Source organism: Lutjanus erythropterus, chromosome 19 (assembly GCF_056507025.1).
Source record: "Lutjanus erythropterus isolate fLutEry1 chromosome 19, fLutEry1.hap2, whole genome shotgun sequence".
Taxonomy (NCBI): domain Eukaryota; kingdom Metazoa; phylum Chordata; class Actinopteri; order Lutjaniformes; family Lutjanidae; genus Lutjanus; species Lutjanus erythropterus.
In genome coordinates this window covers 21,010,739-21,031,062 of record NC_139335.1, presented here as the reverse complement: position 1 = coordinate 21,031,062, position 20,324 = coordinate 21,010,739, and the positions used below count along the sequence as shown (strand labels likewise).

General features: G+C 41.4%; 1 protein-coding gene across 2 annotated transcripts in view; it reads right to left on the bottom strand.

Moving 5' to 3' along the window:
* The window catches only part of usp43b (ubiquitin specific peptidase 43b), a 93,668-nt gene that overhangs the window by 48,325 nt on the left and 25,019 nt on the right, over window positions 1–20,324 (bottom strand). For both annotated transcript variants that reach the window (XM_084744402.1, XM_084744401.1), the window contains exon 3: window positions 1,374–1,480. In XM_084744402.1, the coding sequence (XP_084600528.1) occupies window positions 1,374–1,480 (107 nt within the window). The remainder of the gene's footprint in view (window positions 1–1,373; window positions 1,481–20,324) is intronic.

The window sequence follows — 20,324 nt, the reverse complement described above, 5'->3', positions numbered from 1 at the left end:
TAGCCCCAGGTATTAGATATGGGAAATGACCATTTGCCAAGCCCCAACCCCCTTATTTACTGCTGCTACAGTCTGTCAAGTTTTCTGTTTTAATTTAACCCTTGAAAGTCTTAGTAACTTTTAAAACAATGGGTCCTTGATTTCAGACAGTGGTAGACAAGACCAGGCTTCTCACTTCTAGCCAGCAACCAGTGATTTTACATGTAGCCCCTTTTACCCTGGAGAACCAACATCTGGCTTTTGTCTTCAGTGGAAAAAGGTACAATTGGCATTCACTACCAGATCAAGTGACCCTACAGTGGTCACAGCTATTTATCAGCTCCAGCTTCGATCGGCAGTGATGTAAACATCACACCTGGCTGAACACGTTAATTTCAACCCTTTTCAGCAGAAGCAATGAAGGCTTGTCGCCTCCTCTCTGTTTACATGTGCAGTTTGGCTTGACTAGATTTGACTCTGTGCATCAGTCCAGCACAGAGGTGTTTGCTTCTGCTTGAAGTTGTGTATTAAACTGCTGACACACTTATCAAAGTCAAACATCTTAACAGTGGATAAATATTTTAGCTTCTTAGAAAGTCTTCACATTATATGATATTTTGTTATCTAAAAGCTTTTATTGTGAAGTAGCAATATCGGGAAATGTTGGGTTTTCATCAGCAGTAGCTTAACCTGACTCTATCAGCTGAAAGAAAACATGAAAGTACAAACAGCGATGCAGCAGAGAAATTAAACTTCAAACCACAGACATTCAGACATTCATTCTTGAAACCTGAGGTTAAAATGTCCCAGGCTGAAATTCAGCATCAGCATGTGGCATAGAAATAAAAAAAAACACAATTGTTCTTGTATTGCTAAAGTACAGTGCTGGTATTATGATAAGCAGACCTGTAAGACTAGACTGGTTCTTCATTTTAATATAATGTTGCTTAGCTACTTAGCTCATACTTGGACAAGCAAGAAAATCTTGACAGGTTGGATTTATGCTTTATTGGTTGTACTGTTAAAGAGTATGTTTTCTTTTACAGGAGGAAGGCTTTTATGATGACGACTTATGTTTGGGTGAACGTAACCCTGTCACAGATAATGTGTTTGGCTGGGGTTGCCGGAGTGTAAACTTCCCAGAATTCCATGTTTTTAGAGAACCAAACGTTGCTCTCTAACATTGCAATGTTCTGATTGATCAATTGCTGTTCAGGGAAAGACTCGATTCTTATGCAATAACATCTTCACATGGTGGTAGTAAACTTCCCAAAGAGTCGGTGTACAGTCTCACTCTTCACCAAGTTATACCAGCCTGTTGCTAATGTGTTGCTATATTTGTGGATTTCTTTTCTGGTAGGTGTGAGTGTAATACGTCAAGAAAAGAGACTCACTTGTACTGTGCCTGGAAATGTTCCTGGACAAAGCTGTGCTGGACTCCGGGCTGCTGGCACTGGGACGGATCAGGACAGGACAGCACCTCCTCAGCTCCACCGGGGCCCTGCAGCACAGACGAAGCCACCCATAAACACAACGCTGTCACATTGTCAGATTCTTCAGAGATCCATCATTGGTTGCCGTTGCCCAGATTGTCAAGAGTCATCATACTGTATATGTAAGTGGTGCAAAAACAAATTTGGAAATCTTACAGAGGCTCCCATAGAATGTTGCTTTAGCACATTCATGCTTTTCCTTGGTAATAAAGTGATATTTAAAAGCGGTGGAAAGCACTGACCTAAACACAACCCCCTAGGGAAGCCCCTGTCTTTATTCTTTCATCTACTCACCTAGAACAGAGGCCTGGCCTTGGATAAAGATAAAAGTAGAGGAGAAAAAAGGAAAAAAAAAAAACTAACAGAGACTGATCACTTATGAAGACTTGCAAGGTTGCAAAACAAATGTGTGGGATGGCACACACACAGGGAGGTTCTTACAAACACAGCAGTGTGTTAATGACACAACTGAATCACTTCTGCATCAGTTTTACAGCACATGACTTCATAATGTAGGTAAAATATTTGCTAAATTTGGTAAAACGGTGCTCAAATCTTGTGAACCATGCAACTAAATGTATTTTATCCTTTAACTTGCAAAGAGATACAGGATGTAAACTGAAAAGTGTATGTTTTTAAATGGATAATCAGTGGACTAAAGGAATAATCTGGTATTTTGGGGAACAGACTTTCTCACTGACACTGACATGAGAAGACTGATACTACTCTTTGGATTTAACAAAGACGATACTGTGTACATTGTGGACTGTCTGAGGGGCACGGGTGAGACAAATACAAAAGGTAGGCAGCTGTATAAGGTGGCTATGTATTCTTTCACATTTCTCCCACTGAAAGAGCTCACTAGAGAGCAGTTCTCCATGTTTTCTCTACTAAAAGGGCACCCAAGGAGGTACAGCACTGGGTTACTTTTATCCAGCATGTTTATTGTACTACCCAACATGCTGGATCAAAGAAAATAAAAGTGTTGCGTTAATCTGACCAGCATATTGTGTCATATAATCAAAAGGAAATATATGTCAATTTGTCTGCTTTTATTACTGTTTTAAGAAATTCTGCAAGCTGAATATTGTCCTATATATAAAAATGAATGGGAAGCCTAGAAGGTAGGAAAAGAGACTTGGTCAGCAGTAAAGTAATGAATATATGAGTTATAATAGGGAAGAAAAATGCAGAAACACTATATGCTGGGTAAAAGTAACCCAGTGCGTTTTTTTTGCACCAGCATGTTGGGTTGTACACACAACTCAACAACCCAACTTGACTTTTTAGGTTGTATTACAATCAATCCAACATGCGAGCAGGCTGTGACTGAGGGGGATGTTGTCTTGTAGTATCCTTTGGACTTCATGCAGGCAGTTTATGTCACTGATATCACTGATGTTCAGTAGATGTTATGGGCAGTCATAACCATCCCCGTCTGACTTACTAGATGTATATTATGTCACTATGTAACCTGTCACTACAGGTAAAAACAACCTCCAAGCTAGCAACCTACATGCTGAAAATAAAACAGTGCAAGTGTGTACCCCCCGACACTATTTTACAGGAGCACTGTTGCTCCATCCTGGGCTTTGTGCTGCCCAAGATGATTGAGACTGATTTAAAGAAATACAAACAAGCCAGCATATTTTTTTTCCCTCTGTGGAGCCAGACCTTCTTCCTGCGCTGACACAGCACTGTGGAGATAGGTCTGGCTATGCGAGACTAATCACCCCCTGCAGAGCCCCCCACATTCAGGGCCATGAACATCCCATGCCAGTTTGTGATGTTTCCACTCAGGATGCTTTCTATTACTCCTCTGCTAAAATGAACAAGAACTTAGCATGCGAATTTCATGTCTATTTATAGCGATGTATCTGTTACATTCAGTTTTGAAATGCTTGTGCAGCGGTCTGACATCTGAAAGTGCTAAAAGTTATAATAAGCTGTCATGCTGTATAACTCAGGACATCCCTGTACAGAATCAACTCCATTTCACACAGTCCAGCTGAGGAAAATGTCCTGAAAAACTTTCTTACAGCCATCAAGTGGTTCTGCTTAAAAGGCCATCATATGGCATACAAGCACCTTCTTAGCGTTTCTCAGCTTGCACGCTATCAACCTCACAATAGCCTGTGTAAAAGTCAGGTACTTGAGAATGCATTAAGTCATCATATCATGTCAGCTGTGCTTTTACTCTGGGCTGGCTGGGCCAAACGGAAATGCACTCTCCGAGCTTTCTCTGTTGACAGACTCTTTCTCTCTCTCTGTTTACTATTCCTCTGATTTCTAGCTCCTGGTCCCATACTGGCTGCCACTGTTCCCAGGCTGGCAGCTCGACCATGACCTCCGCTCACAAACAGAGCTGAAAGGCGGTTTAGAATTTCTAAAGGCGAGAGGGAAGTGGAGGGCGTGCGTGTGCATCTGAGAAACCAGCGTGAGATGGGGACAGCCAGAGAGACAGGAGAGTCCTTTACAGTTCACCAGCATTTCAAATCCTGAGTCTATTCTTCAAAGAGCATTTGAGCTTCGCAAAGACTGAGCGCGAGACTGAAACCTGACCTTCCTGCTGCACTGTGCTTCAACAGACACGTACAATGACAAATGTCCGCGTTCCTCCTCGCAAGGATGTCAGAATATTTCTATTGCTTAGTCATATTCTCCCACAAAACAGGGACTGCAAGAAGAGGAGGTTCAGCACAGCTGATCTTCCGGTTACCGGCTTTGGCTCTGGCTAAAACATGCAACGGATAGTGTTTGAAATTTAGTGAGAGCAGTAAAGGATGAAACCCTTCAGACTTTTTCTTTTCTAATCACACACACTAACATCAGACCGTGCATTTCACTCCCTTTTTCCCCTCCACATATTTGGTAATGGATTCCATTGCTATCTTTATATAGAGATAACAAAGCAACATTGAGGCCACAGAGTGCAGACACAGTCGGTCTTATCACTTCTCAGAAAACCATGCCTGGCTCTGCCCTGTCAAAAGACTGCAAGGCATCAGCTGTGAGTTAACAGTAGCTGTTGAGGATGTGGATATTTAAGCACAGCAAGAAAGTGGGACAGGTTACGCGCCCACTGACGTGTGGGTCCGATAAGGTCTCAGTCATCTAAATGATCACGACCAGATACCAAATCCCAGGGAGTCAGCTGTGACTGCTGCTGGTCTCAGAAATTGTTTTACAGGTTGTTAAATGACCACGACAGAACAGGGGTCCCTCTCAAGAGGTGCCATGTGCAGGTCTGAAATTGAGATGCTATCTTTGAAATTGGTTGTCAGAAAAATATGCCAACTTCAAACTGATAAAAATGCAACTAAACAGGTGGGCAATAGAAGGGAAGAACATCTGAGAAGTTATTTTTAGCCAGGTCTGACTGGTAGACGAAAACCACAAGGGAGGAAAAAAATGGAAAAAGCCTAAGGTGTGAAATGTAATATTTTGACATTAGTATTCTTCTTCTGCACAGTACTGTACAATACCTATTTACTGTGCACACACGCTGAAACAGATTTTTTTTTGCTTTGTTTTGGATTGTCAATTTGCAGCAAACAATGCAGCATCAAGTGAAACTGCATACATAACAAGTTGTGGGTTAGATTTCAAACCTGATTATGAATGGCTGGAAAACCGAGTTGATTAATCACAGCAGAGAGAGAGAGCATTACGGGAAGTGCAATGAAGGGAGCGTGTGAATATGGACAGAAGTGTTGATGGTGTGGTATAAACTTTCTCTGATTATCAAGTCAAATGTTACTGTACACTTCTGTGGTTTTCACTGCAGACTGGAGTCTCTGTTTACAGTGACAAACTGCTAGATCTGCGTTTTATGCCTCCTCCTTATTGCGGTGATGTGCTCTCTCTTTCTGTGGAGGCCCTTTCCTGCCTGTGTGTTGGAAATATGGAGATTGTGTAAGTCATTGTCATAAGAAATAATGACCTAGTATCTCAAAACAACAAGAAACTTGCTCAAATTAGTGAGTTAGTCTCTCTAAAATTAGGGGATTAAAATTAAAATTAAAATTATTTGATGGCCTTGCTATCCTGGCATTTGACCTTCATGCCCTCAAAAACTGGCAACACCAAAGGCCAAGTGGCCTCGGCCCTAAAATGATAAAATTTCAGTCCTGCTACACAAACATTTCTCCTGTCAGCCATACAGTTCCTACAGTGCTGATGCAGCTGACCTCCACACATCATGCATCCTCATTTTCTGTTGTGTATCAACTTTACTCAGCAATTATCAGTTTTTTTTATATAGTAACTGCTGTGTGACTGCACTTCTACCATATTACTTGTAATTGTTTAAATATTTCTTGTACAGTATGAAATTAACAGCCTGTGAATTAAAAGGTTACCTTTAAAATATAAAATAAAACATATTTATTGGCACTTCAACTTTGCTTGCCTCCCCTCATTACCACACACTATGAGCTGCTTGTGAGAAGTGGGGGTTCTTCTAGGAGAAAAATATTTTTGGAGTAAATTAGCCTGCGTTGCTACCAGCTGCGGCAGACATAACGGCTGCTGATTTGGTTAATCTTGGAGGAGCGTAACTGCAGATTGGTTTGTTGTTTTTGGCAGAGCTACTGTATTTTGAAGCTTTTCACCAACAACTATGTGAAGTAAAACTGTTGGATGCTTCTGTTTGTGCCAGTTATTTCTCCTCAGGGTAGTTTGTGGAAGAGGGTTATATTTGCTCCTGTTCTGGCCTACCTACACCCTGCTTGCACTGGATCGACATTAACACTTGACCACCAAGTCATCTCTTTGTTCATGGAATGCCTCCTGCAGTTGTCTGATTGGGCAGGTGACAGAAAAATCTGTTTTCCTGTGTCCTGTGTGAATCTGCATCTCATTTTTTTTCCAACTATATTCTATTGTCAGACAAAACAACAAGTATGAAATTTAATCACGTCTCATAATGTGCTGAACAGCTGTCAACAGCTGTGCTTTGTTCAGCTATATCGATGCTTAAAATGAGTGATAATGACAGAAAAGTTTAGGAGCAACAAAAAATTGTCATATTCAAGTATAGCCACAAACCATCTGTTACTTGATCTATCTGAGCTGCAAATGTGTGTTCATGCTTGTAAGAAACGCATAGAGTGAGCAAAACAACCGACTATATTATTAGAGTGGCTGCTGAAGAACAAACGCTCTGCTTTTGATACACTGATCTTATGCTGATCCTTGATATCAAATCTGGGGAAAATCTCAGTAAATTCAAGTAAAATACAGAGTCATATAAATGAGCTGCACTAACACAGACACATGGGAGTCATTTCTAAATCACGAGGTTATCTGGTAAAACTGGTCTGGTGCAAATAGGGCTCCAGACTGTAAAATAATACACCAAACCAAAAACCAGGAAATGTCTGAGAGGGAGATACTGGCAGCACGACCTATTCAGGCCTGGAAGAGGTCTGTGGGACTATCGTAAAGAACTAGTTTGTGTAATGTGTTCCTCACCAGGAGGGAAAAGTGCTTATAGCTGTTCCAAACAACCACACCATTTACAGTGGCATGAAAAGCTAATCCTCACAGAGATGATATGGGAATAATGACACACACTTTCATTCACAGTGTTGCATGTCATGGTTCAATCAGCCTGAACTCTGCACAAAGCAAAAGAGACATTAGACGATTTTCATGAAAGACATGTTAATATGTCAAGGGAGGAAACACAGGTGTGATTAATAAAATAAATGATGGCTGTATTCCATTTAGTTTAGCCATTTCCAGGATTTGGTGTCGTGCATGCTGGCTGACTGGAGAGGCTTCCTGGGACACTTACTACAACAAAGCCGTCATTAATGTCAATAGTTCCACTTGCGCTGTTCCTGCCACAATAAGTCAAAATGTCTGACAGGAAAAAGGGTTGGAAACTAATGTGAAAATAAAAGAATGGGGGACAAAATCCAGTTTGACTGCACCGAAACAACCCTAAATGACTCCTGAAAAAGACAATGCGTTCAACTCTGTTCTCAGTAGCTTTACAACAAACTTTTAGGATGAGGTTTCTAGAATATCCTAATTTAGGGTCAACAGCAGCAAGTTGTAACTCAGGACTGAGGTTAACAGCTGAGCATGGAGAATATTTCCCTAAATGAAATGGATCTGCACTAGTTTGTGGTCAGACCAGAACAAGTCATATTTGTAAAGGTAACATGGACAAATATAAACACAAAAATGTGCAGCTGCTAATATCCAAGATATGTAAAGCCAGAGAATTGTCTACCTCTGCTTAATCCATAAGCCTCAATGCCGTGTGCCAGTGCCCGAGGAGCAAGGAGAAAATTAAAACTCAAATCCCTCACCCTGGCACCTTAGTGTGCTGTAATTGATTTCTGGGATTTAGATAAATGATAAAGATACAGCACGCAGCTGAGTGGTGGGCTGCAGCCCGGCCGCTGGCTCAGCACTGTCAGCGGGAGGCCAGAGTTCACGGACTGTGATTTTTAAGCTGACTTACAGAGGAAGAGTGCAGGGCCAGACTGATGGAGAGAGCTAGACTTGATAAGCACATTGTTGTGCAGCTGGCTGCTGAAGATCAGACAGCTGCCTCAAAAGTGCCATTTTCTTTAAACAACAGAGAATACCAGCTGATACAAGTGCATTTTAATGGGAATGCCAGTTAGAAGTATAATGACAATCTGGGGAATCATATTTTTGTGACAGTACATTGAAAAGGTCTGTGTGTTAGCAAGAAGCCCGTGTTATGATACTAATCACAATTCAGGGTTACAACTCAATATGTTGCGATACTGTAACCAAGGTGATATATTACTTTCTTTTTAATCTCATTTTAGGAAAAGTCATACTGTCATACTATAAATTTTAAAAAGTTTACTTTTTTAATGCAATCAGAACAGTGAAAGCAAGATAACACTGCTTTGTGCTCAGGGTTTTAAACACAATAAAAAATCCAACCACTGCTCCAAATATATATATGGACAATATTACAAAACATAATACTGTGATATTCGAGTCTAACAGTCTCACCCCTAATAGTGAATACTGCCATACTGCAATTAAAAAATGTCTCAATACCATACAGGATTGTGGCCATATAAACTGTGATATTACATGGTTATTTAGTTTATTATCTTTGTTTGGCCAAAAACAGTTCTTACCAATTTTTTTCACATGCATAGGTCATGTCTGCCTACTTTCATTTCATGTTACTAATTTTTGATTAACGAAGGAAAAAAGAAGCACATCAGGTTAAGAAGAAAGACAAATTTTACATCACAAAAATGCTGTACACATCAGATTTATTATTCAATAAAAGGCTTTTTTTTCAAGTCATCTTGTGATTTTTAAATGCACCTGGGTGAAAAATCTTTCATGATATTAACTTCCATATTGGCTGATATTGGCAATTATCGATTGATGACATGTTGTGTACTCTCAAGGGTGGAAGTGGCTAAAGTGACAAAATAAGTTTGTTGTATTACTGGTCTTAGTTGGGATTGTTTTTCTGCACAGTTTAAACATACGTCCATCCATCCAACTTTTCTGTTTATCCGCCGTCTGGTCGTAATGGCAGCAGACCAGGCATGACGTCCCTCTCCTCAGCAATGCTTTACAGCTCCTCTACTTCAGCTGACTCCTTTTGACATGAAGGAGCAGTAGTTCTACTCCGAGCAACCATCCCTGGATGTCTGATAGCCTCACTCTCTGAAAGTTGATGTACAAATACAAAACACTGCCACACCGGTGAGCTGACCTGTCCTGTTTTATCGACACTCATTTTGTCACTCCACGCTATTTCTGTTATCGTCACGTGCCACTCTACACTGTTGTCTCACATGCTGATGGGGCAACTGAACCACACACTTGATAAATGATTAGCTGTTCATGTGTCACTCACGCCTCGGGATATGATAGGCTGTTTATGCACCAGGTAGGGAGCACGCTTGGGGCATAGCTGTTAAATGATTGGCTGTTTGCATGTCACTCATCGCACTCTTCATTATCAAGGGATATGACAGGCTGTTTATGAGCCGGGGTGTATTTGTTTTGTGCTTCATGTTTAATTGAAACTATCAAACCTTTTACTTTCTCATTTCTATTGATGATGTGTCAGTTGCAGACACATGTCATTATCGTTTTAATGCTCAGGCCTATTTTTTAATACTGTAATTAATATCATATTGTTGACTTATTATCGTGGTTGGTTGCGTTACACCCTGTTTTTCATATAGAGAGACAAAGATGACATAAGGATTCTTTTTTTTTTTACTTGATATCCAAATTAATATGAACATTTGTACAATATTGACTAAATTATGGTGGTAAAAAATACTTATGCTGTGTTCTGCTAAGAAATCACTTGTTGAGGCTTTGTATTTTGCTTAAAGGACTTTCCCACAGTGAGATCAGTGTTATTAAAAAGAGATTTGGCAGCCTTGGAAACAGCTCTGCATTTACTCATTATATTGTCTCTACGGTGAGGATGCAAACACAGATGAGCAGCTCACTGCCAAGTCTGCGTCAAATCCAAGACTGTCGACTCCTGGTCATCCGTACTTCAGCATGAGGAGCCTGAAATCGTACAGATTAACGGTGCACTCTGTCCCAGCAGGGAGGCTTTCAATAATTCACCCCAAAAATGTTACTTGGGAGTGATTCATCTCTGTGAGTAGATCCACTGTAAAGGAACTCAGGCACTCTCACTTCACGGTGGTGAAAATCCAGTAAATGTGCCCCCCAATCCTCACAGACCACCTGTCTCATCCTGATGGGTTTTCAGGGACGGTGGGGGAGATAGATCGTAAAAGGGGGGGGGGGGGGGGGGGGTGTTCCCAGTAATGGCCCCAATGTGAATAATTTAAACAATCTGTGGAAACACACAAGGATGGACATGTGCTGCTGCTGCTGGAGAAAGCACTATAGTGGAGTGATTGAGAACAAGACCCAACAGCACCCAAATCCCTGTGGTGATGGTAACAGAGAGGAGAGAGACGCAGATGTGGGGCAGCTGTAAAGACACTGCACGTGTGTCGATATATAGACAGATGGGGATAGAGCGAGAGAAAACAGAGCGTTATTGAGTAACTGAATGACTCAGAAAGTCAAAGCAGCGCACACAGCTGACATACAGAGCGTTGATAAATAATGGACAGTCTCCTTCAACGCTGCCTCCTGTCGCGTGCGTACCTCTATAAATAGTCCTGATGATACTGACGATGGAGGCTTTTCTCTCTGACCCTTCGGCCCATTATTCCCCGTGGCCGATCACTCTGGGTGGGGTGCATTTGTACGGACATGCAAAGTGCCCTAATGTCGGTGCATGGACTCGAGTTGACCTCAGGGTTGTAACTGAGTGACTGCTGTGTGTAGAGAAGCTATAAAACATGCTAGCTTCAGTCTGCTCCAGTTTTTGACTGACAGGACGGGATGAAGAGCAGCCTGGTTTTCAGTAGGTCAGTACACCTGTCTGTACTGCAGCTACTAATAAGGCCATACATGTGAGCTTTATAACAGCTGTGAGAATATACACTGTATGTTTTGGGGCTCAGAATTTTTTCAGTCAAATCAGATTTGGCCGTCCAATACAAATTTTCGATGAGTCATTCTTTTTTTTCTAGTTCAGTGCGCCACACTAAGCTACTTTATCAGCCTACATTAATATGTTTTGCCAGTAAGACCCACATTTTAAAGCCTTTCAACTTCATCTGTGACGTGATCAGATTTCCACACAGTCAACATGCCTCTTCTCCTATAGTTCAATTATAAAATCCCAGCACACCGTGGTTTTCTCCCCAGGCTGCTGCAGCCGCTGTGCAGCATCACCTGCCCTGCACGCCCCACGGTCTTTCAAGCCGTCCATACAGGATTTATTTCGACCAACCCAGAGCTGGTGATTGTTGAAACACTGGAAAGATGAACAATGACGTTTTTGGTGAGTTTTATTTTGTTTCTTGCTGAGTTTGAATGACAATGATAATAATGATTAAAATGACAATTTTCCACTACTATAAAATTGTAACTGTACTGCACACTGACTAACAAACAAAGAAAACAACTACTTGACTGGAAGAATCTCTACCTTAAACCACAGAAAAAGTATTATTCTGGCATTGCATTACATCTGTACCCACTATGGTGAATCCCTGTGACCCCGCATCAACTCTGATGAACTGCCTTTGAGCAAAACACCAAATTCCCCACTGGCTCCATGGATCCTGTTCCCTGCTCTGACCTCCCTGTGCCAAGGTACAAACGCCATAATGAATTTCTCCCAAAGTGATCAATAGGGTCACAAAGTCAAGTTTGTTGACGGAGCGAAGGTGAGTTGCCAAGCAGTTGAGGCCACTTTGGAATCACTTTCAGCTCATTCCTGAACGATTTCCAAGGTGCTAAAGCCACCTCAATGTAAGTATGTGAAATGGCTCTTTAATTTTGGTGTAAAGCACAGCATTACCGAGACGTTTTTAGCCACGCATGGCTCTATGAATGGTAAAGCCCGTCAGTCCAACACTTCCCTATAAATAATTATAGATGGATGGTCATGAAATTTGACACCCAGGGGATGACGCCTACTGATTTTGATGATCCCATGACTTTTCCTTTCGTTATGACAAAGATGGGACGTGCTGCTATAAAACAGATATCCATACCTTAATATCTACTTGTTCCATTTTGTGCACTCTACCATCTCAGGTACAGCCATAGTCAAACAATCCTTACTGCTAACAATTATGTGCGTGTGTGTGTGTGTGTGTGTGTGTGTGTGTGTGTGTGTGTGTGTGTGTGTGTGTGTGTGTGTGTGTGTGTGTGTGTGTGTATAACCATGGAAAATGGAAACAGAAATGCTTCTACGCTTTTAATGCTTCTGATGGTTTTCTACTGGTAGCTGTGGTATCCTGTTTATCATGGTAGGCAAGCCACAAAGGCTGTTCATTGAATTCCACTCTGAAGGTGAGAGATGTGAGGAGAAAGCCATAGTGGAGTACGCTGCCTCTGCTAGCCCGAGAGCAAGAACCTAATGACAAGAGAGCACAGGGCTCAAAATGAATTTCATCATCGCCAGATGGAAATGAAAGGGCTTTCAACAAGAGAAATGAAATGAGACAGAAGAAAAAAAAAACTGTGATGGATCAGACAGACATGGTGACAGCAACAAAGACATGAGGAAGCCAAGATGAGAAGCTGGTCTGGAGGGAGGCTCTGTTCTTGTGGCCTAAAAAGTCATGATGTACTGTCAACACACTTTGTGACTGATAGTGGGGTGCACTATAACAAGCAAACATGGCGAGAAAACGACAAGTCGCAAATATTTCTTTGTTTTGTGCGCGATATGAACGAGTCACAGCAGGACATGAGCTGAGCGCTGTGAGTGATAACTGAATATGACATCAACTTGACCGAAAGCCCTGACCTAAGTCTGAGTCACATATAGACGACACTGAGTGAGTCTGAGTCAATATAATGAATGTGGTTACTTCAGACATGAGAACAATATGATGAGTCTTGGTAGCTAGTTTCTCTAGACATTTTCCTTTTCATCTTTTAATTTTTCTGCATACTATTTGATCTCAGCATTTAGTTACTTCAGCAGTAATGACCCAGACTTTAATACCTGCCACTTTCTTTCCACTGTTTCTTACCACAATCCAAAAAACTGGTTAAGTGACACAGTCCACACCTTTTCGAATTTCAAAAAAGTGTTTTTTCATCAGACACATGCTTGATGCCATAAGTAGGCAGGAATGGAGAGAGAAAAAAAAATACTGTGAGATTTGATGATTCTGCCTTTAGATTCGATTATTGAAAGCTCATTTCAATATAATTTCCATTTAACATTGAAATTGTGACACCCCCGACAGCTGATGATGAGGATTCATAACTTTGTGGGACAATAGACAAGATAAGGTAAGATATGATAGTGAAACATTTTTTTGAACAATAATAGGGCCATGATAGCAGCAGTCAGCATTACACAGCAGTGAATTATATCAACACAGGGCTAAACAATAAGGATCGCCTGCTTGCCCAGGGCAAGTTATATGCTATGTTGGGCAAGTAAATCTGGAATTAAACTGTTTTGATAATTGATCAACTGTTGAAGTCATGTAGTCATGCAAAAGTCATGCAAAAACAGAAGAAAATGCAAATTTCAGCCTCTCAAATATGGAGACTTTCTGCTTTTGCCTGTTTATTATCATATTAAACTGAATATCTTTGAGTTTTGACTGACAAAACAAAACATTTGAAGACCAAAGACCTTACTTTGAGCAACAGAAAAAAACATTATGGTTGAACTCCGATATAATAAACATTTGATCCCAACAGGTCCACTGGATTCAATCACTGCTCATTGATGCCATGTTTATCAGCCTCTCGACTGCAGTCCTCGCCTCAAAGACAAAGAGGACACAAGACACAGACAGTCACAGACTGTTTATTCTCTTTAAATCTAAGAACAAACTTGCGAGAAATTCACCAGAACTGTTACTGGCGAATATGACTTTGTGAGGCGTCTCTCAAGAAGATTTATCCCACCTTTAAGGGAGCAGCAGGAGAGGATGAGGGGGAAATTAATTCAAATGAAGGCGGGTCGGCCTCCTGAGCTGATGAGGTTTATTATTACCCTCCTGCTTCTGCGGCTGCCGCTGATGACTGTGGCGACACAGATGAGGATAAAATGACTACACACATCAATCAGCAGAGACACACAGGGGTCTCTGGTACCTGCCAGTTAGGTAGACTTTTAATGGCCTTCACAAACAACAATAAATAAGTTCAGGTTTACAGTTATAGTATTGTAGAAATACAAACTTTGATATAGGTATTTGATTAAAGCATTTTCTCTAAACTGGCATTTGTTGGTGGTGAGGCCAGACTGATAATTATTGCTCTTTTAAAAATCCATTCATCTTCACAGGCAGATTCAATTTACCTCAAGATAACACATTAAAACTGGGCTTGGCGTGACAGGCACGCCTCCCTGCTTAAATTATATCTATCAACAACTGTTTAAATCATTCCAGTCAGCCTGGTTTCAGGCAATTGAATTGACACACTCTCTGGAAAGCCTCCACTCAGCAAATCTGAACCACTTAGATTGTTCGGGGTTGGTGCCGTCTGCCAATCAGACCCTGTCGTCAGGTTGGAAATAATTTGTGTGCAAGAGAATTTCTTTACATTAAATAAAGAATCAGTCTTTTGATTTAAGTATATTTCTCTGCAAAACAAGATGAAGAGCTTCATTGTTCTCAGGCAAAGCACGCTTGAAGACAAATCTATGAGAGTTCAAATAACAATTCTTAAAGCTTTGTGTTCTGCTGATTTCTACTTTTAATGGGAGAATATTGAACTTTTTAAGTAATTAGACCCACATAGCCTCTCTGAGAAGTCAAAACCCCACAAAAGCAAATGGTAATTTTGTTTCCTTTTATTTTAAAGCTCTCCACAACTTAATGAGGAAATGTTTTCTGGGCTTGGCTCCCTGCAGAGCATGAGTGCTGTGCCGTTTATAGAAATGTCCTTTAACTGTTCTTTAAACCAGCAGTGATGCATTGTGTAGTCTGGAGCAGTCAGACAGTTGCAGCTTAATTGTGTCTGTGCCACAGTGAGCAACCCCAGCCAACAAAACCAGCTCCTTTTTTTGGGAAGCGAGCAAATCCAACCTCCATGATTGACTGAGAGATATCAGCTATATTTAGATGAACACGTTAAGTTCATTTTGGAGTAATTTCTACACACAGACAGCTCATCTTAGAATCTGCTGGGGGCTTAAGGCTCTTGGCCAATCAACATCGATCAGGGTCGGAGGTGAAAGTGGACCTCAAACACGGACTGGTCATATTCGTACCCTTCCCTCCAAGCTGCTTTTCCAGCTGGGTGGCTCTGAGCCACAGGAAGCCATTTCAGCTTGGCAGGGCAGACAGAATCAAAGACAGAGACGAGAAGAAACACACACACACACACGCACACGCACGCAGCAGAAAACACACAAGAATTGCAACAGAACCATTCACATCCAGCTCCGACAAGAGAGGGGAGCGCCACTGGCCACACACAGGCAACTGCACTGCTCGGCTGTGGGTTTAGAGGTGCATTTATGGGCATGTACTGCCAGAATAAGTGAAAAGAAGTATGAAACCTTGGTGCGATGTCTGGGTCACTGTCTGGATGTAATGTCTAATTTCAGCACACTGCCGCCCACATAGTATAAACCAAATCTGCAGGCAGACGAAGGGAAAGAAAGCTCACGTAATGGACAAAGAGGGGCCAAGTTGTGATTGTTGTGCTGTTAATGTGTAGGAGGAGCAGGACGAGGCTTTATCAAGCCCTATCAAGAAGCTAAGAGAACATGAGCCAGTACAGACCTACTGACTGTGAGCTACTGCACTTTTGTCCTCACTTACACTTGGACAGATAATCTCTTATATTGTCAAACTTTAACTAAGTCAATGATTAATTGATAATTATTTTATTTCCATTAATAATTTAATCCATCAAATGTATACGACTGTAAAACATTGAGGGCAAAAGATATTAGGGTTTGAGATATAATGAAAGAGACTCTTGGGTATGAAATACCCAGCAGTTGTACAGTGCTATACCACCGTAATCTGATAGAGAAAAACATACTAAAAGAAGAGGTTTAATGGCTGCTACTAAGAAAGCAAGTTACTAAGATTTACACATTTTGAGAATACATGAAACCCACCATGAACAAAAATGGGAAAATTGGGCAATTTTCACATCCTGGAGAGACAACACCAATGATGAAAATGCAAGTGGATGCAAACTAATAAGATTGTGATTGTAATAAAAAAAGTGAGCATCAAAAAAATAACAGTCTGTCCAATCTGAGCAGGTGTTTTCAAACGCTGGACAAACACGGAGTCCCCCCGGAGACCAGAGACGCCTTAGTTGACTGAGATTCCTCCAGTCGAGCAGTTGTTTTTTTAATTGTCAGTCAGTGTGCATTACAATAACAGCAAGCTTACAAAAATGCACAGGGAGAACATTTCAATGAGGAATCATAAACAAGGGAGGTCATAAATATATTTTTATATTAGTTGGTAAACAAGTTTCAGCTTTTGTTTTTACACCGTGTCATCAAAACTGGAGATGCACTGTCAGCCACTTCCCCAGAGTTTAAAGGGCGAATGAGGCTTGCTTGTTTGCTTGTGCTTATTTTCTTCACCGGGCACTGATTGTTTTTTTAAGACAATATTACAACATTATAGAAAGGATCATTACAGTAATAGACCTTGTTTAAAGAGTGAGTTGTTGTTTTGAACCAGCTGTTTTATTTCACGTGCCAAACTCACCAGACTCCCTTTGCAAAACAGTAATTTTAACATTGTCAGCTTCATTTAAACTCGACAGAAACAAAACAAAACTCGACAAAAATTTGCCTTGTTACTGTTTCAACAATCACCAACACTGGTTTGGTCAAAATAAGCTTTCAATTCATGGCGTGAAGGAGCACGGAGTGTGCAGGACAGGTGATGCCAGACACTGAATGCAACAGCAAGAGGCTCCATGGTGCCCTGGGATTTTACACCTGAACTACTACTACTGACTGTGAAAAATTCTGATGTTTTCACGTCACAGATGACCAAGAATGGCGTTAAAACACGAGTCTAGGCTGATACAGGAATTTAGCGTGGCACACTGAACAGAAAAGGAAAAAATTAATCTTCATATTTATATCATATTACATGGCCAAAATTGATTTGACAAAAAACTTAGTTGGGGACAGACCCTCTATTCACACAGTCACACAGTGTGTATGCCAATCTCATTTCACAGTTTCTAAATGCTTTTAGGTGATGCTAACTTTCAGTAGCATGTCACAGATATGCAGTGATGAGTTGAAATCTAACTGCAGTGGTCACCCCTCACTGTTTTAAACTGACTATTGATTGTTAAGACATTTAATAATCCATGAAGGACTTGCATCCCTCCTCTCAACACACCTTATCTTTTTCTTGTCTGTGCACTATAGATGAGACTTTTTTTTTAAAGTATATCCAGTTACTCATGGGAACAGCAAAGCCTAGACAAAAACTTTTCACATTAATTTCTCCTATTGGCTTGACAATGATAAATTAAGTGCAGTTCAGTCTGTCTGTAATCTCCTGTCCACGAACAGCCTGGCCTTATTAAAAGACACATTTGTAAATGTGAAACATCCACACTCTACCGTTCGTACTGCAAGTTTTGTCCTGTAGAAACAAAGAAGTAATTTCTCTCTGGCTGTCACTACTGCTTACTGTTCCACCACCCTTTGCCACACTATTGCAGCAGAGAACTCGCTCTCACCTCTCCGTCTCTATACTCGGGCTGCACAACAAGTGTCTCTTTCTTCCTGAGACTCACAAAGAGCGGCATTCATGGAGCCGAGAGAGAGGCAGCGAGAGAGATCTTCACACTCGCACTGTGTTTCCTGAGTGATAAATGATCAACAAACCAACAGAGAATGTACGCTACATGAGTCAAAGCCATGGGGAGTCGGTGGTAAATGTAAAAATGCGTGTGTCTGCGTGTGTGTGTGCAGGAACTGTCACCTTCCATTACAAATACAAAATACTTCACCTCCAACTACTCTGACACTTGCAGCTACACAGCTCAAAGAGACTGGATGGAGGGAGACACTGATGGGGTGGGGGTTCCTCCTCCTAACTTTTGTTTGGGCTCTAAGTGGTAACTAACAACACATGCTTAAAAACAATTAGCATAGGTCCACAGGCTCCTGAATTAGCAGCAGAAGAGGATGGAGCTTGCCGGCTGCTTGGCTGCGAGTGTGAACGTGCGTGGACTGGTAAACGGAGGCTGACGCCTCCCCTCAGCCTGGCTGTGACCCTGGATGACTCTGCCAGCCAGCAAGCGCCAACCGCAGCTCCGGCAGGGTGGCAGCAGAGGAGATTAACGCCGAGGTGAACCAACAAATAAACATGCAAACAAATCATCACAAACCAAAAATGATCCTGATGAATGGTTCTTTAAAGACACGTGTATTGCGGCTGCCCTCCTCCTGCCCTCAGTAAGGCCCTCTCTGCCCCTCACAAAAGCTCTTTTGTGGGTGGAGCAGTGATAACAGACCGCATACCACGGCGTTACTGTACATTCTTTCAGAGGTACAGTACGCAAAAGCTACAACAGTGACGGAGCAGAGAATAAGGCAAGGAGTAGACTATGATTCACGGGGAGACAGAATTACTGGAAATATTTCCCTCCCGTTCAGAGGCCTATCTGACTGCATGTTTCCTCACTGATAAAACCGAAATCCATGACAACCTTGGTGTTTGCAAAGAGCCCACACTGGCTGATGGCACAAGGCCTGGACAAACATAAGAGACAACTGTCACAAGAGATTTTCTGCTCTGGACACAGGCCATAGTGCTGCTCTCCCCTTCGCTCTGGCTCCCTCACTGTGAGGGATATTTATTCATATGCAGAGTATTCTATTACAGCACTGTATTCCTCTGAAAAGATCCCTAATTAAACACGTCAGAGGTTTTCACAGTCCCATAAAATGGCACAAAAATTAAAAAGGGAATGGTCGAATCATAGACTGTACAAGGAAGGTTATAGTGCAGGTTAATTTTTCTACAGAAGTGTTGTACTCACAGGTTATTCCTGGCATGTGCTGACTGATTATGAATGCTATGACATCAATGTGCTTGTGATGCAACAATGACTGGGGCTGTGAGGATAATTGCCTTACTGCAATACTGCGGCCACGTGATGCCTACTACAGGTCATCAATGCAAATGTTTATTTTGAAAGGTCAATTTCATGTCATTCCGTTGTGCAATGTGATTAAGATCAGAGCAGCACACACAACAAGTCAGGAACACAGCCTCCGAATTCTCAAAAGACTTAACCCAAAGCATCATGGGATTCCTTGTGGACAGCTAACAACATGCTAACAATATTAACTGTTTTCAACAGAGAAAAAGAAGCCATTTGGTATTGGATTTATTATTGCAGATTTATTTCACCACGTTTTCAAAAAATAAGAAAACACTGGCTCGATTACAAAACTTCTGAAAGGGAAGGGAAGAATATCATTATCACAGAATACCCTGAATTATTGTGATATATATTGCCCACTGCTACCATATGGATCACAGACCAACTAGCTTCCGATACACCACTAGTTGCTACTGGTATTGATTTGCTTGTTTCTGACATTTTGTTTTTATTGTTGCAAGTCTCTAAAAGTGGTGGATTTTGACATCTGCATTATTTAGAATTAGTGGACCTCTTTGACTTGTATGCTGATTTGATTGTTCCAGTGCACAAGCAGATTTTGGATGTTAATTGTCAGCTTCAGGCAGTGGACCAAAAGTGCCATTTGGACTGGACTTGATTTGGACATTTGGACTAGACTAGGCAACGATCACGCTGGCATTAATACAGGACTCACAGTTCCTTTTCAGTTCAGAATTAAACCCTATATACCTCTGTGCTTTGACAATCTGTTTTTGAAATATCCAACACTCTTCCACCAGCCTTGCCTCCATCCCGCCTCCACTGGTACTTGTTGTACGTGTAAAAATGGTCATCGGTCACATTTTAGAATTGAAACCACTGAATTTTAGCTTCATTGTCATGTTCACCATGTCCTATCATGTACCTTTCATCCAATAAGGGACATGATTTTGTTCCGAGTTAAAATTCACATCTCACTGGGAAGAAGGCTAAATGTTGAGAGAAGTGAGACCCATAATCCTTTAGTGAAATAATGATGCCCATGATGCTGAAACCAGCATAAGGTGGGATCCAGGATTAAGTCAATTATTTTTGAAGGTTTCTGTCCTCCTCACCTCACCAGCTCTTTGGGTGTTAACAAGGTGTGGCGACATTTTCCCC